Here is a 17500-nt window from a genome sequence, read left to right on the forward strand (position 1 = left end):
AGTTAAGGCTCAAGATAGAAAACCATGCCTCTTGACCACATTATTGTTCACCCTATAGCCGGATTCTGTCAACAATGGGTTCAGATAATGTAGTGGAGTCAAAGTAAAAAGTTCCCTAAAATTAAAATACTCACATAAAGTACAAGTAGCTAACATTTTTACTTAAGTACAGTACTTGAGTAAAAGTATTTAGTTGCTTTCCACCACTGTAGTTTTGAGCCGAACCCGGAGCATTTGGTTGGCTGGAACCCGGAGCCATGTGAGTCATGGCGGACAGAGAGGGACACCCGGACGCGTCTATGCCTTCTACAACGCTGTTCGGTTTCCGGGTACCTCTGATTGGCCGCTGAAGCACGCCCCCCGAGTGACGCGCGAACAGCCAGCCTTCACTGAGCGCTCTAGTTCTAACCAACTCGATGGAGATCAACCCAGAGGGTGGAAAATCACTTAGATTTCGTAAATATTTACCCGTTTCTCATACGGTTAACGATTCAGAAACAATCATTGCTCATCTCCGTGTGTTTATGTCGTTGCAGATGCTCAACAAGGTGGGTTTGATACGCAGTCATGGGCTCATGGCGGCGAAAGTGTCTTTATTATTTTGATTAGTTAACGTTATCATTAGCAGGTAAGTTATGAAGTCATTGTTTATCATAAAACCAACAGCATGACTGGTGGCTCTTCTATTCTGTGCTAGATCAAGACACTATTTCAATAATGGATGAAATATTTACGAAATCTAAGTGATTTTCCAACCTCGGGGTTGATCTCCATCAAGTTGGTTAGAACTAGAGCGCTCGGTGAAGGCTGGCTGTTCGCGCTCAGTGAAGGCTGGCTGTTCGCGCGTCACTCGGGGGGGCGTGCTTCAGCGGCCAATCAGAGGAACCCGGAAACCGAACAGCGCTGTAGAAGACATAGACGCCACCCGGACGTGTCTATTTGAATACCAACCGGTTCATGCTTCCGCGTTCGCGTTTTGCGAATCTGATTGGCCACTGCCGTTTCTGGTGCGATCTGATTGGCCACTGACGTTGCTGGTCATGTGACATGTGTGCCCAATCGCGTGATGCGCCCATTTCCGCCTCGACCAGCAGCAAACTACCTAACGCCTAGTTTATCACTGGTTAAGCTTAGGCGACTCTTTCGAAGTTGGTTAAGGTTAGAGTTTGGAATCAGGGCTGGCGTTCTATCACCCTGCTCTAAGACAAACTCTAACCTTAACCAACTTCGAAAGAGTGCCTAAGCTTAACCGGCGAAAGAACTTGCCGTCACACGATTGGTGCGACCAGAAACATCAGTGGCCAATCAGAGCGCAAAACGCGAACGCGGAAGCATGAACCGGTTGGTATTCGAATAGACGCCACCCAGACGGGTACCATGCCAAGTTTTGGACTCCCATCTGTGACAGCTGGCTTTAACCCTTTCACTACCACACTACAGAAGGTTAACCTTTCACTACCACACTACAGAAGGTTTACCTTTCACTATCACACTACATAAGGTTAACCCTTTCACTACCACACTACAGACCGTCTGGAAATGGGTCTTCTCCAGAGTCAGACGAGAAGATCGATACCAATTTCCTCTCTTTGCGTTCAGTAGAAAGCTCTCCGGCTGCGAGCTTCCCGCAGAGAGGAAATGTTTCTTCTCGTCCGACTCTGGAGAAGACGGTTTAGCGCATTTCCCCATAATGTTGGCACGTTCATTTAATGCGACGGGGGAACTTACATCCACCTTGCCGGGGCAGTCTGGGTAACGGGAATTTTTGGGGATCTCACATTGTCCTGCCGTTCCATCCCGAGCTGCAGGAAGGATAACAGATAGAGCAAAGTTAGAAACCTGAACACAAACACTAGATACAACCGCATCCACAAATCAAAGCGGATTCAGGATGAATATATTTTAAGAAAAGTCTTTTATTCTGAAGAATAACGTGAAAAATGAAACAACAATGGAATGTGAGTAGTTGGCTGGTCTTCAGAGGCTTTACTTTATTCTCTGGGTGTGACTGCCAACTGATCTGGCTTAGAACAATGTACTGTAATCAATATATATATATATATATAATAGTATATATATATATATTATATATATATAATATAAATATATATATATATATAATATATATATATATATATATATATGGCAACAATCACAGTATCACAAAATAATAATACAAATTAATTGCATTTAAACTAAAAATAGATTACAATAATGCAATGAACAGTCATATAAATTAAACTAATTATTTGCTTAAGTGACATTTACCCACCTGAGAGAATAAATTAAAACCACAGTTTATATACCTGTACCCACAGTTTATATACCTGTACAGTTCTAGTTTATACCTGTACCCACAGTTTATATACCTGTACCTACAGTTTATATACCTGTACCCACAGTTTATATACCTGTACCTACAGTTTATATACCTGTACCCACAGTTTATATACCTGTACCTACAGTTTATATACCTGTACCCACAGTTATATATACCTGTACCTACAGTTTATAATACCTGTACCCACAGTTTATATACCTGTACCCACAGTTTATATACCTGTACCTACAGTTTATATACCTGTACCTACAGTTTATATAGCCGGTACCCACAGTTTCTCTCGTGCCTTTCACTCAAATAAAAAATGCATTAGATACGGGTGTATCTGTAAACACAAAATACAATGCATAATGTATATGGAATAATAAAGTGAGTGGGCAAACACACAACAATAGCCTATATACCACATAATATACAATACATTCTGGAACCCAGGAACAATAGTTGTTACATGGGTGATGAATGGTGATCCGAATAAGTGAATAAACTATCGTAAAACAAATTGACAATAAATGGGATCATTAGGACTAATTCCTGCACACTGTAGATTCTAGCACAGATTAACACTGTTCGACCTCCCTGCTGTGACATTATCCTCGACTCGACGTTAGCGTTAAGATATTTCACTGTAGAAAAAGGCTAATCGATACGATTAGTATGCAAGAGGAAACACCCCATTTGACTGGATTCGCCGATAGGTCACGGGACCAAACATGAGTTAATACTGGAGGGATACAAGGTCTTTAAAGCGCTCCCCCCCCCCCCCCGGGTAATGAAGGCCCTGTTCATGTTTGACAGTATCTGTGAACTCCCACTGCCTTAGAGATGAGCAGAGCGGTGTTAGGCAGGCCTCCAGGGCTCGGTTAACAGCCTCCGCTCCAAGCGTTGCCCCCCCCCCCCCCTGAATGATGACACCACCCCCGGCTAGAGCTCTGGACGGATCACCCTGTGTGGGTTGATTGATTGATAAAAAAATCATTATAGATGATCCTCTTCCCCCCCCCCCGCTCTCTCTCTCTCTCTCACTCTCTCTCTTCCTCTCTCGATCTCTCCTCACTCTCTCTCTCTATCTCTCTCTCTCTCTCGACTCTCTCTCTCTCCTCTCATCTCTCTCTCTCTCTCTCTCTCTCTCTCTCTCTCTCTCTCTCTCTCTCTCTCTCTCTCTCTCTCTCTCTCTCTCTATCCCCGGTCTCCCGCCCTGCCTGCCTTCTCTTTCCTCTCACTCCCTTCCTCTCTCCCTCCCTCCCTCCCTTGTGTCCCACCCGTCCATCTCTTTTTCTCCTTTCTTTCCCTCCATCCCATCGGTGGCCAGCGGTCGCCTGCCTAATTAAAAGGAGCAGGCGTTCTTGCACCAGCGTGCCGCTAAGCCTTGCTGAGCACAATCACAGACGAGGAATTACCAGCCATTCTGTCTGATTACCATAATAACGACATCGCTTGCTCTGTGGAGGCGCCACCGCACAGCCTTGCCCGTGTCAAAACGTAGCCGCCGAGACGTCATCCTGCTAGCGAATAACAAACATCACTTTTTTCACCCCCTAATTTACAATGGGCAAAGTCAGCGCTTTCAATTATACTCCGCCCGTGAAACAAAACGAATCGAGCTCAATGAATTCATTTGATATTCAAGTGTCTGTCGCGGGGGAAATTGAAAGAGGAAGGCTAATAGAACAGAGCTGACGCCGCCAGATCCCATTAGCTGGAGAGGAACCTGCGTATGGCATACATTACATCATGTGATAGCATTACAGGATCAACCTGGAAAGTGCAAGCTAAACGGTTTATTCAACCTTTATTCTGGATCCAAACTAGACAGTAGCCTACTGTTCATAGTATTCTCATGACAGCCCCACCCCCATACCGTATAGACTCTGAACTCCATTGGCTCTGTTGCACAAACTGTACAAACTCTGAACTGTTGCCTAGATACTCAATTTACTGCCTTCACTGCCTACACTGTAATCATAACTACCGACTTCAACCATCAGTCTACCCATACAACAATGTATGATAGCATGTACAATAATACTGTATACCATATATTAGGGGGACCCTGATGTAAACAAGACGAAAGTCTTTCTCTGGTCTGCATCCCCTTAACAATTGTATGTATTGAGCTGTACTGTAATATACCCATTCTGCAATCTGTTAATAAAGTTTTCAATCAATCAATCAATCAATCAGGGGTCAGCAACCTTGGGCACACGACAGCGTAAGCAATGGCACACTAGCAAGTGTGTAAGAGAGGAAATGTTTTGGTAGTTTGATTGATCAAATGAAAATATATCAGCCAATTAGAGGCAGAGTAGCAGCAAGTGTGTGGGGAATAATGCTGCCGGATATGGCAGGCCTGCTAGCTAAGAGAGGTAAAGTAAAGGTTGAGGCTCAGTGGACAATGACAGGCCGCTATCTAAGAAACAGTGTCTTGATTGTTGAACATCGAGTGTTAAATGCTATTTTGAGACCAAACATGAATCAAATCAAATCAAATGTATTTGTAAGGCCTGACAACACACGTTAATGTCCCCATGGGCCGTACACGTCTTCTTTAAACAAGTCAAGAAGAAACATCACAATAAGTCAAGAACAAAACAAGAACACCATAAGGTCCAAACATTTTAAAATAAATGCAAAATAAATAAATGCAACACTCCCAGACATACCCCACGCGAAGGTAAGGAAAAACTCACTAAAACCTAGCAATAAGAGGGGGTGAGATCAGGGTAGGTTGAAGGAGAGAGAGAAAAGATGGGTCTTAAGCAGGGATTTAAAAGCTTCGACAGAGCAGGCGCCCCTGACGACGGCAGGTAATTTGTTCCACAGGTAGGGAGCGCGGTAGACAAAGGCTCTGTGGCCGGCGGATTTCTTTTTAACCCTAGGAATCGATAGAAGCCCCGCATTTTGTGAGCGCAGAGCACGAGCGGGCGAGTCTCGAGAGATGAGATCGGATAGATAGAGCGGTGCAAGCCCATTTAAAATGTTGTAGGTGAGGAGTAGCACTTTAAAGTCAGATCGGGCTTGAATAGGTAGCCAGTGTAGGGCGGACAAAACTGGTGTGATGTGATAACATTTTCTAGTTTTAGTTAGTATCCGTGCAGCCGCATTTTGCACGAGTTGAAGATTTTTGATGCTTGAATTAGGTAGGCCTGAAAAAAGTGCATTACAGTAGTCTAGACGTGATGAGACAAAAGCATGAATTAGGGTTTCAGCATCAGCCAGAGTTAAAACGGGGAGAATTTTTGCGATATTACGAAGATGGAAGAAGGCAATTTTGGTGAAATTTCTTACTCAGAGGTTTTTTATGGTGGAGCTCTGGGATACATGACAAGTATCAAAGTTGAGGGAGATGTCCTGAAACAGGCCTCTGTGGTTTGGGGGGCCAACAATTAACATCTCAGTTTTATCTGCATTAAGGAGTGGACAGTTTTGCGACATCCACTTTTTGACGGCAAGCAGGCAAGCCTCAAGATTTTGTAATTGGGAGGAATCATTTGGCTTAATAGGTATATATAATTGGGTGTCATCAGCGTAAAAAATTTAGTTTATGCCAAATTTGCATATGATATTGCCGAGGGGTGGCATGTAAATCGAAAATAGCAAAGGGCCCAGGACAGAGCCTTGTGGGACCCTGCATTGCACTGGGAGGGTCTCAGATGTTAAATCATTATAGACCATGCAGTGTGTTCTATCAGTTAAATAAGATTTAAACCAAGCAAGTGCATGACCCCGAATGCCAACATGATTCTCAAGCCGACCTAGAAGAATCGAATGATCGATAGTGTCAAAGGCTGCACTGAGATCAAGCAATAAGAGCACAGAAGTTATTAGAAAGTTATGAGAAGTTATTAGAAGTTATGAGAAAACTTTCATGGATGAGGCAGACAAGGCTGAATCCATCAAATGTGCCGTGCGATGGTATGGGAAGCAAGCATTTCACAAGGATGGCAGCATTCTTGAATAGTGCTTACATATGAGAGAATTATTTTTATTGAATGAATAGTTCATAGTTTACAAAGATAATTTGCTGTGAAAAGAAAAAGATAATAATGACGTAAAATAAAATAATAAATAGGGCTAGGACTTCTCTCTATCTATCTATCTCGTTAATTTCGATTAACCCCTTGAGCCCGAGCCCTATTTTCTGAGAATCCGCCTAAAAATACACACCTAAGTAAATGGAAGATTGCTCCACTTCTATAAGGGCTATTTGCATGTCCCTGGTATCTGGGGACACCTATGGATCTCAGGGAATGTATATCCAGTGAAATATTGTGTCTGTTACTAGGTTTGAGTAAATTGTAATGAACCGAAGGAGACTATCAATTTTCTTTTTTTTTCTTTTCTTTTTTCATCTTTGACGGTGAATAACACCATGATAAAATTGAACAGACATGAAAAACCAATGAGCTCATTCAGCACCTTCTTGAGATCACGTGTACAAAAAGTCTAAGCAAATGAATAAAGGGAAGATGATTAAACAGAGTGTTTTGTAGATACAGTACTGAATTCTGCCATCCAGACACATGCTATCTGAAATATTATTATAGAATATAGAATATCAGGCCTATAAATGACCTTATTATAGCCAAGTCGCACATCTATGGATCGGGCCAAATCTCCCCTTTCCAATGGCAGAGTTCAATCTGGATTTAGTATCACCAGGTGCAGGGCCGCCTCAGGGGGTGTGCGAGCAGTGCGGTCGCACAGGGCCTCGCGGGAAGGGGGGCCTCGCAAAATAATTTTTTTTTTTTTTTTTTTTTTTTGAGGCCCCCCTTCCCGCGAGGCCCTTTTTCATCACAGACCTAAAATCTAGTTTAGCTTATATGCTTATATATTTCACATTAGACACGTTTGTAGAATGTGTCTGACTTGTTCCTGGGTCTGCAGACATACTCACTATTGGAGCTCTGGGGCTCTGCTGCAGCAGACATACTATTGGTTTCAACGAAGGGAGTGGTTACTTACATCATGTGTAGTACGCCGGCGTGCGTCAGCTGCGTTTGACTATTTCGCACGTGCAGCTTTTGACTATTATGCTTAGTTATGCCAGCCAAGACGAAGAGGTCGGTCATTATCAGTCGGTCGGTCACCAAGGAACATTGACGAAAGGCCTCTCGCTGGCGGGACAAATGGCCGGAGCCTTGTCATGGTGCAGTCGGGATATAGCCATGATGATGTCGGCTAGTAGCTAGCTTAGCTAAAGGCTAACTAGCGTTAGCTAACCTAGAGACAGCGCATGCAGCCAAGATGAAGAGGATGGTCGTTTGGCAGATGAACTTCGTCAACTCCACGCGGTTGTCTCCATCCTCTTGGACGTTTGGTGAGTTTTTAACCTATTCTATTAACTCTATTCTATTCCCGCCGTGGACATCTCTCTCTCTCTCTCTCTCTCTCTCTCTCTCTCTCTGGAGCCAAACTGGCCGACTAGCTGTTGTAGTACTACTAGTAGCTAACGGTGTGTGGCCTGGTGTCAGCACCTGTATTGCTTTTATCACATTGTACAGTTTTTCAGTGGTAGCCGCATAGCTTGCTTCTGCGTTAGCTAATGGTTAGCGATAGCCAGGTTGAGCTAACTGTTAGCCAGTTAGCTGTTTAGCTACGACGTTAGCTGCCGGCTGCGCTCGGCTGGGAACGTTCGTTTGATGCTATCAGTTAGCCTTGAGTTAGCTGTTAGCTTGTGCTACGACCATTGACATTAGCCGTGAGAATAGCAGGGGGTTCTGGCACTCTGACTACGACATCATCTTTGACAGAAGATGTAGTCGGGCCTGCACCATGACAAGGCTCTGGCCATAGCTTATTTTTGTCCCGCCAGCGAGAGGCCTTTCGTCAACGTGGAGACCTGTGTTGCGGCCTTTCGCCCTGCGTTCCTTGGTGCAGGTAAGATTAATGAAAATGTCATGACATTACCCCACTCTTCCTTCCTTCCCCTCCCGAATGTTTTGTTAATAACGATGTTTTTTTCCAGGCAAAACATATGTTACTTCACAACATTTGGAGATACGACATGTGCTGTGTGTGAATTCATTGTCTTGGTCGTTTGTGTAGCTTGGGTAGCGTTGGGCCGTTGGCCAAAGCTGTGTGTGGCCTGGTGTCAGTAGCCTACCTGGCTAGCCTTTAGCTGTCGGCCATTGGCTCCTTGCTGCTTTGTTTTCTCTGGTATAGACCCTCTTCTCTTTGGATTTAAGTGTTGATCTTTGTCCTTTTGGATCTATGTATATTCATGTTGCCTTTGTGAAGTTATCTTTTCCTTCTGTTTTGTTCTTTCATTAAAAGTTGAATATCCTTTAGGGGTCATCTTTGCTTATCTCGCACAGGGCCTCGCATTTCTCCCAGGCGGCCCTGACCAGGTGTGATTCACAAACCGTGAATGAAATAGACTCTAACTACAGTTACTTTTTTATTATGTACATTTATCCACCATTTTTCATCAGATTGTTAGACGTTCACAGAAAGGTAGAGAAACGAACTGCGTTCAAATGTATGCCAATAACATTCAGGTTTGTGGCAGATAATCCCGAAAAATAAGAAACATTTTAAAGTTAATCCACAAGTCATATTGACAGGTGCTGGCTTGAGCTGGATAGTGTAGTTTTTATATTTCAATATAATGCTCCGACTAACATAACATGCAAAACACCAGAGGGATTGCACTCACGGTGGTCGCAGTGACGATTTATAAATGCACCCAAGGTGTACGAGTGATATAGGGTCTGACGCCTCCTTATTTGATACACCTGTTAAAATTGTCATCTACTCCCTGTAACATCAGAGCTGCTCACCATATCTCTATAACACCAGAGCTGCTCACCATATCTCTATAACACCAGAGCTGCTCACCATATCTCTATAACACCAGAGCTGCTCACTATATCTCTATAACACCAGAGCTTCTCACTATATCTCTATAACACCAGAGCTGCTCACCATATCTCTATAACACCGGAGCTGCTCACCATATCTCTATAACACCAGAGCTGCTCACCATATCTCTATAACACCAGAGCTGCTCACCATATCTCTATAACACCAGAGCTGCTCACCATATCTCTATAACACCGAGCTGCTCACCATATCTCTATAACACCAGAGCTGCTCACCATATCTCTATAACACCAGAGCTGCTCACCATATCTCTATAACACCAGAGCTGCTCACCATATCTCTATGACACCAGAGCTGCTCACTATATCTCGCTAGATGTTCCCTGTGTTAACACTTCCTTCAGTCAATCTTCCTTCCAATGTGCTGCTCCAGCAGTTGGAACGACATGCAAAATACTTTGAAAATGGACAAATCGATCCCCCTCACTACTTCTAAAGACTCTATCTCAGAGTTGTTTAAACACAGCGCAGCCAGCCTATTAACTGCAATTTGTCTCTGTTCTGCTTCATGTATTACATAATTGTAATTTTATTTGGTTGTTTGTTTGATCTGTGTTTTAATTATTCGCCTTACCTCTGTGATGTACTGTATGTATCATCTAGTCTCTTTTCTATTTAATTAATTCGTTTTGTCCCCTTTCCCTGTTACCCTTCGAGGGGTAATTTTGTCCTCTCACCAGGCCGTCATTGTACATAGTAATTGAGCTGCCTAAATAAAATAGCATGTGTGTGTGCCTGTGTGTGTGCGTGTGCGTGTGTGTGTGCCTGTGTGTGTGTGTGCGTGTGCGTGTGTGTGTGTGTGTGCATTTCATAAAACCATATAAGAGCAAACATAGTTGATTGATTGATTTGACTATGACAATATATAAATAAACAGAAGCACTGTCATACATGACATCACAACACATCCCATAGTACATAACATAGACACATAAAAACATGTAAAAGTGGTGTGATATCACCATGTTAACCTATACCATTGCATAGGTAAGATGTGACATTACTTTAACCTACACACATCCAGAATCAGGTGTCACTGGGTGGAGTGGAACAATTCCAATAAAAAGAAGAATGAATGGAGCCACAACTCTGTCAATCAATACCCGGACTAAATAAAGGCGTATCGGTGCGCGCCATGCGTTATATCATGTGCTTTTCCTTTAATAAAAAAATAAAAAAATCTTTCTCTTTTTTTACATAGAATATAAAACAAAACATGACAGCACATAATACAATAATAATAATAATAATAATAATAATAATAATAATAATAATAATAATAATAATAATAATAATATAATAATAATAATAATAATAATAATAATAATAATAATAATAATAAACAGAACATCACCAGACAATAATAATAATAATAATAATAATAATAATAATAATAATAAATAATAATAATAAAATAATAATAATAATAATAATAATAATATAATAATAATAATAATAATAATAATAATAATAATAGCAATAATGACAATAGAATGACAGTAAAAATAACAAACAAAACAAAAAATAAATAATATACAGAACCTAAAAATAAAAACAAATTACATTATCACAGACACCACACAAGACAAAAGACATGTCCTCCCCCACTCCCACCCCCGCACCCCAGGACACCTGGACCCCCGGACAAACACCTCACCCCCCCACCCGAGGGCCCCCGGACCCCCCAGGACCAACACCCCTACCTCTGCTGCTGGCCAGGCTCCTCTGCAGGAGCTGCTCCACCCTGACGGCCATGTCGGACATGTTCTGCGCTATGGCCTGAATCCTCTCCACCAGGCCCATGGGCTGGATCCTGCACACACACACACACACACACACACACACACACACACACACACACACACACACACACACACACACACACACACACACACACACACACACACACACACACACACACACACACACACACACACACACACACACACACACACACACACACACACACACACACACACACACACCACACACACACACACACACACACACACACACACACACACACACACACACACACACACACACACACACACACACACACACACACACACACACACACACCACACACACACACACACACACACACGCAGGAAGGGGTACATCCATAATTAATGAAGGGATGATTATACATATTCTGTTGACTTTTTAATCTAGTCTGTTTCAAACTCCCAAAAACATCACAGAAAGTTTTCAGACAAAACAGGTTTGTACAAAACAAAAGATAAAGGGGAGCGCTTCCTGCTCCCTGCTCCCTTCTCCCTCCATCCCTCTCCCTCCCTCCCTCCCTCCCTCCCTCCCTCCCTCCCTCCATCCATCCCTCTCCCTCCCTCCCTCCCTCTATCCATCCCTCTCCATCCCTCCCTCTCCCTCCCTCCATATCTCCCCTCCTTCCTCCCTCCATCCCTCCCTTCCTCCGTCCCCTCCTCCCTCCCTATCCCTCCCTCCCCTCCTCCCTCCATCCCTCCATCCATCCCTCTCTCCCTCCCCTCCTCCCTTCCTCCCTCCCTCCATCCCTCTCCCTCCCTCCCTCCCCTCCTCCTTCCATCCCTCCCTCCATCCCTCTCTCTCCCTCCATCCCTCTCCCCCCTCCCCCTCCCTCCATCCGCTGGCACAAAATGAGCTTGAGCTCAAGGAGCTTCCCCCTCCCCCCTCCCTCCATCCGCTGGCACAAAATGAGCTTGAGCTCAAGGAGCTTGGGAATGCTAATTGCGTGGAACCTGGATGAAGCGTGAAATAGAAAGGCTGTTAAAAAACACTGACACAATTTATTTGTGGAGATAAAAGTGAGGACTCTGGGAGGAATAAGGACAATTAGGCTGTTAGCTAACATGGATCACTGTGACTTAGAAGCTGAGAGAGAGAGAGAGAGAGAGAGAGAGAGGAGAAGAGAGAGAGAGAGAGAGAGAGGAGAGAGAGAGAGAGAGAGAGAGAGAGAGAGAGAGAGAGAGAGAGAGAGAGAGGAGAGAGAGAGAGAGATGTTGGATAGGAAGGCCATTCCTGCATATCACGGTAACTTCCTACTGGACGGACGGGTGTCCCCCAGGGCTCGGTTTTAGGACCCCTTCTCTTCTCCCTCTACACTAAATCACTGGGTAACATTATCACGTCTCATGGCTTCTCCTACCATTGTTATGCCGACGATACTCAACTCTTCCTCTCCTTCCCTCCCTTAGATATCCACGTCTCTGAGCGGATCTCCGCCTGTCTGTCCGACATCTCCGCCTGGATGACGACCAACCACCTCAAACTGAACCTAAGCAAAACAGAATTGCTCCAGAATTGCAACAAATCCTCCCCCTGCCCTGACCGAACTTTCCATCACAGTCGAGAATGCAGCTGTGACCGCGTCCCCGACCGCCAAGAACCTTGGTGTTGTCCTCGACGACCAGTTGAACTTCTCTGCTCACATCGCAGCGACAACCAGAACCTGCCGATTCCTCATGAGCAACGTCAGAAGGATCCGCCCCTTCCTGACAAAAGAAGCCACCCAACTCCTCGTCCAATCAACAGTCATCTCCCGCCTCGACTACTGCAACGCACTGCTCGCTGGCCTCCCGGCCACTGCCACTAAGCCTCTTCAACTCATTCAGAACGCAGCGGCCCGCCTTATCTCAAACCTACCGAAGTCGGCCCATGTCACCCCACTTCTTAGGGACCTGCACTGGCTCCCCATTGCTGCACGAATCCGCTTCAAGGCCCTCGACCTGGCATACCGTGCGGCAAAGGGAACCGCTCCCGCCTACCTCCGGTCAATGGTCTCCAACTACACACCCTCAAGACCCCTATGCTCTGCATATTCTGGCCGCTTCAGACCTACTCCTATCCAAGCTCCGGGAGGGTCATCAAAGAGAAGCCGCCTATTCTCAGTCCTTGCCCCACAATGGTGGAATGAACTACCCACACGCACTTCTTCAACCATTATCTGAATTAAAAAAAGAAAAAAAATCTAACCCTAACTAACCATACTGTCATGCACTTGTCCTAATATACTAACCTACCTAGCACTCAACACTTTGATGAACATTGTTGCTCAGCTGATAGAGTTGTGCCCTTCCTGATGGCTTGTCGTACAGAACTTGTAAGTGGCTTTGGATAAAAGCGTCAGCTAAATGACTAAATGTAAATGTACTGTATTTAAAACAATTTTTAAAAGATCTCCCTGTCCGTTTCTACATATCCATCATCGAACACAGCACATTGTCTCCAAGATCTCCTGAGATCACAGACTCTGCCCTGACCTTCAGTTGAATCCATAAACATTCAATGCATTTTAAAACAGACAAAATAGATGACATCAGACCCCCTCAGATCTTCTCAGACTCCCTCAGACCCTCTGAGATCTTCTCAGATCCTCTCAGACCCTCTCAGATCTTCTCAGATCCTCTCAGACCCTCTCAGATCTTCTCAGTCCCTCTCAGACCCTCTCAGATCTTCTCAGACCCTCGCAGACCCTCTCAGACGCCCTCAGACCCCCTCAGATCCTCTCAGACCCCCTCAGACCCTCTCAGATCTTCTGAGACCCTCTCAGACCCCCTCAGATCCTCTCAGATCTCCTCAGATCCTCTCAGACCCTCTCAGACCCTCTCAGATCTTCTCAGATCCCCTCAGATCCTCTCAGACCCCCTCAGACCCTCTCAGATCTTCTCAGATCCCCTCAGATCCTCTCAGACCCCCTCAGACCTTCTCAGATCTTCTCAGACCCTCTCAGACCCTCTCAGACCCTCTCAGACCCTCTCAGACCCTCTCAGATAATATCAGACCCTCTCAGACCCTCTCAGACCCTCTCAGATAATATCAGACCCTCTCAGACCCTCTCAGATAATATCAGACCCTCTCAGATCATCTCAGATCATCTCAGACCCTCTCAGACCCTCTCAGACCCTCTCAGACCCTCTCAGATCATCTCAGACCCTCTCAGATCTTCTCAGACCCTCTCAGACCCTCTCAGATAATATCAGACCCTCTCAGACGCTCTCAGACCCTCTCAGACCCTCTCAGACCCTCTCAGACCCTCTCAGATCATCTCAGATCATCTCAGACCCTCTCAGATAATATCAGACCCTCTCAGATCATCTCAGACCCTCTCAGATAATATCAGACCCTCTCAGACCCTCTCAGACCCTCTCAGACCCTCTCAGATCATCTCAGACCCTCTCAGACCCTCTCAGATAATATCAGACCCTCTCAGACCCTCTCAGATCATCTCAGACCCTCTCAGATAATATCAGACCCTCTCAGACCCTCTCAGATCATCTCAGACCCTCTCAGACCCTCTCAGATCTTCTCAGACCCTCTCAGACCCTCTCAGATCCCCTCAGATCCTCTCAGACCCTCTCAGACCCTCTCAGACCCTCTCAGACCCTCTCAGATAATATCAGATCCTCTCAGACCCTCTCAGATAATATCAGACCCTCTCAGATCATCTCAGACCCTCTCAGACCCTCTCAGACCCTCTCAGACCCTCTCAGACCCTCTCAGATAATATCAGATTCTCTCAGACCCTCTCAGACCCTCTCCTGCAAACCCGCCCACTTTAAAAACAGCTACAGTACAATACTTTCGCACAGCGATAAGAACACTCAACTACCTCTCATTAGCAATGTAATTATGAGGACTGCACATTGTTGCATGCGCTGTAAAAAATAAATGTTTTTTCACAGGAAATTCATTGTATTATTTTGCAGATTACTTTTGTTTTTCTACTAAATGTAAATGCCATAAAAATACAGTAAATTACCTTTTATCAAAATATTAACCATTAAATAAAGGTTGCAATCTGTAAATGTATTTGATTTGACTGTAATTTGACAGTAAGTATACTGTGTATTTCTTAACGGCACATTTTATTTTTAAGTGTCCATTAATCTCTTTTGTTTTGTTCTATGTGGACCCGGGGAAGAATAGCAGGGCCCTGTTCCTCGTACCTGGTTCAACTAAGCCGATCAAAAGTCCTATTAGCCAGCTTAAATTAACCCGATGATTGATGTCAGGCTATCTCGGTTTCTCGAAGGCTGATTCGGGAATGTCGTTAATTCAAACCAGACTTCAGTAATCAGGATAATTGTGCGTGGCCGTCCTAGTTCAAAAGGGGGAGGCGTCGATCGCCGAAACCATGATTTTCTAACCGGAAAATATCGCGTAAGTTAAATGCATATCTATAGGCTAATTTGAAGTGCTCATTATGGGTCTGTATGCCCTATCGGTTATATTTTACGTTACAATAAATATGGGCAATAAAACACTTAGAATCCAAATAATATAATAATAATAAACTGTATTTGTATAGCACCTTTCATACAAGAATTGCAGCTCAAAGTGCTTCACAGCAGTAAAAAAAAAATAGCACACAATTGGCAGATCAAGAATGTAAAATTGACAGTACTATGAGTAAGTAAAGGTGCAGTTAAGTATACATACGTAGGTACCCTAACTGCCATGATATACGCCCTTTGTTGTAGTCGGTGCAGTTTTATGATAATATTCCTGCTAGTATATCTAACGGCCCTCCCTGGTGACAGGCACTTGGCCTCCAACCCAGCGTCCTGCTGCCAAGCCTCCCCGCGCCAGGCCCTGGTGTTTAGTACCCGCTCTGACACCTGAAAAGTATTCCCAATTCACGCAGCGAATGTCCACAAACACATGCATGTATAACTACAGTACAGTTGTAGCCCTTAGGACTCTCTGCACTATGGCGCCGTGTGTGAGTAGAGGGCGCTCGAGCTACACTGGTGATTATAACAGGCGGCTAATGTTGAGCAAGCTTGGAACCTTGGAACCCTAATTTATAACTAAATCACTTCCGGGGGGGGGGGGGGGGTTTCCAGGCCAAGCATATACAGCTGATTTGATTAATTTAGGACAGGTATTGTATCCGGGACACTCGCAATGGATATGTTTGTTTACCAACGATTCTAACTGTTATTCGTGAAATATAAGATTATAGAAATCTCAGGGCATGGAGTCGGAAACCGGCGCATATTGACGGGAGGAAGTGGCGCAGCCAGAAGTGAGTGTAGTCTTGGATAACTAATGTCCCGGAGGCGCTAAGGACCTCCACGTGTCATAGGCCTCTCAGGGGAAATGACCCGACGGCGATGCAGGGTTCGGGTTCGGTCTCTGGTGTAACAAGTAGCCAGACCACATGGTGGAGGTGATGGTGTCTCTCCTCCTCCTCCTCTATGGAGGTGATGGTGTCTCTCTCCTCCTCCTCCTCTATGGAGGTGATGGTGTCTCTCTTCCTCCTCCTCTATGGAGGTGATGGTGTCTCTCCTCCTCCTCTATGGAGGTGATGGTGTCTCTCTGACTCCTCCTCCTCCTCTATGGAGGTGATGGTGTCTCTCCTCCTCCTCCTCTATGGAGGTGATGGTGTCTCTCTCCTCCTCCTCCTCAATGGAGGTGATGGTGTCTATCTCCTCCTCCTCCTCTATGGAGGTGATGGTGTCTCTCCTCCTCCTCTATGGAGGTGATGGTGTCTCTCTGACTCCTCCTCCTCCTCTATGGAGGTGATGGTGTCTCTCCTCCTCCTCCTCTATGGAGGTGATGGTGTCTCTCTCCTCCTCCTCCTCTATGGAGGTGATGGTGTCTCTCTCCTCCTCCTCATCTATGGAGGTGATGGTGTCTCTCCTCCTCCTCTATGGAGGTGATGGTGTCTATCCTCCTCCTCTATGGAGGTGATGGTGTCTCTCTCCTCCTCCTCCTCTATGGAGGTGATGGTGTCTCTCTCCTCCTCCTCCTCTATGGAGGTGATGGTGTCTCTCTGACTCCTCCTCCTCCTCTATGGAGGTGATGGTGTCTCTCTGACTCCTCCTCCTCTATGGAGGTGATGGTGTCTCTCTGACTCCCCCTCCTCTATGGAGGTGATGGTGTCTCTCTGACTCCTCCTCTAAGGAGGTGATGGTGTCTCTCTGACTCCTCCTCCTCCTATATGGAGGTGATGGTGTCTCTCTGACTCCTCCTCTATGGAGGTGATGGTGTCTCTCTGACTCCTCCTCCTCCTCTATGGAGGTGATGGTGTTTCTCCTCCTCCTCCTCTATGGAGGTGATGGTGTCTCTCTCCTCCTCCTCCTCTATGGAGGTGATGGTGTCTCTCTGACTCCTCCTCCTCCTCTATGGAGGTGATGGTGTCTCTCCTCCTCCTCTATGGAGGTGATGGTGTCTCTCTGACTCCTCCTCTATGGAGGTGATGGTGTCTCTCTCCTCCTCCTCCTCTATGGAGGTGATGGTGTCTATCCTCCTCCTCTATGGAGGTGATGGT

The 17500-nt window shown here is 45.2% G+C and overlaps 1 protein-coding gene across 1 annotated transcript in view; it reads right to left on the reverse strand.

Moving 5' to 3' along the window:
• The window catches only part of LOC311240686 (alpha-1,6-mannosylglycoprotein 6-beta-N-acetylglucosaminyltransferase B-like), a gene marked incomplete at both ends in the record, with an annotated part of 501846 nt that overhangs the window by 277018 nt on the left and 207328 nt on the right, over positions 1–17500 (reverse strand). Inside the window, 2 exons of the mRNA XM_084329259.1 lie at positions 1658–1802; positions 10929–11038. Coding sequence (XP_084185385.1) covers positions 1658–1802; positions 10929–11038 — 255 coding nt within the window. The remainder of the gene's footprint in view (positions 1–1657; positions 1803–10928; positions 11039–17500) is intronic.

This window comes from Notolepis coatsorum, assembly GCF_963971535.1.
Source record: "Notolepis coatsorum genome assembly, chromosome: 14".
Taxonomy (NCBI): Eukaryota; Metazoa; Chordata; class Actinopteri; order Aulopiformes; family Paralepididae; genus Notolepis; species Notolepis coatsorum.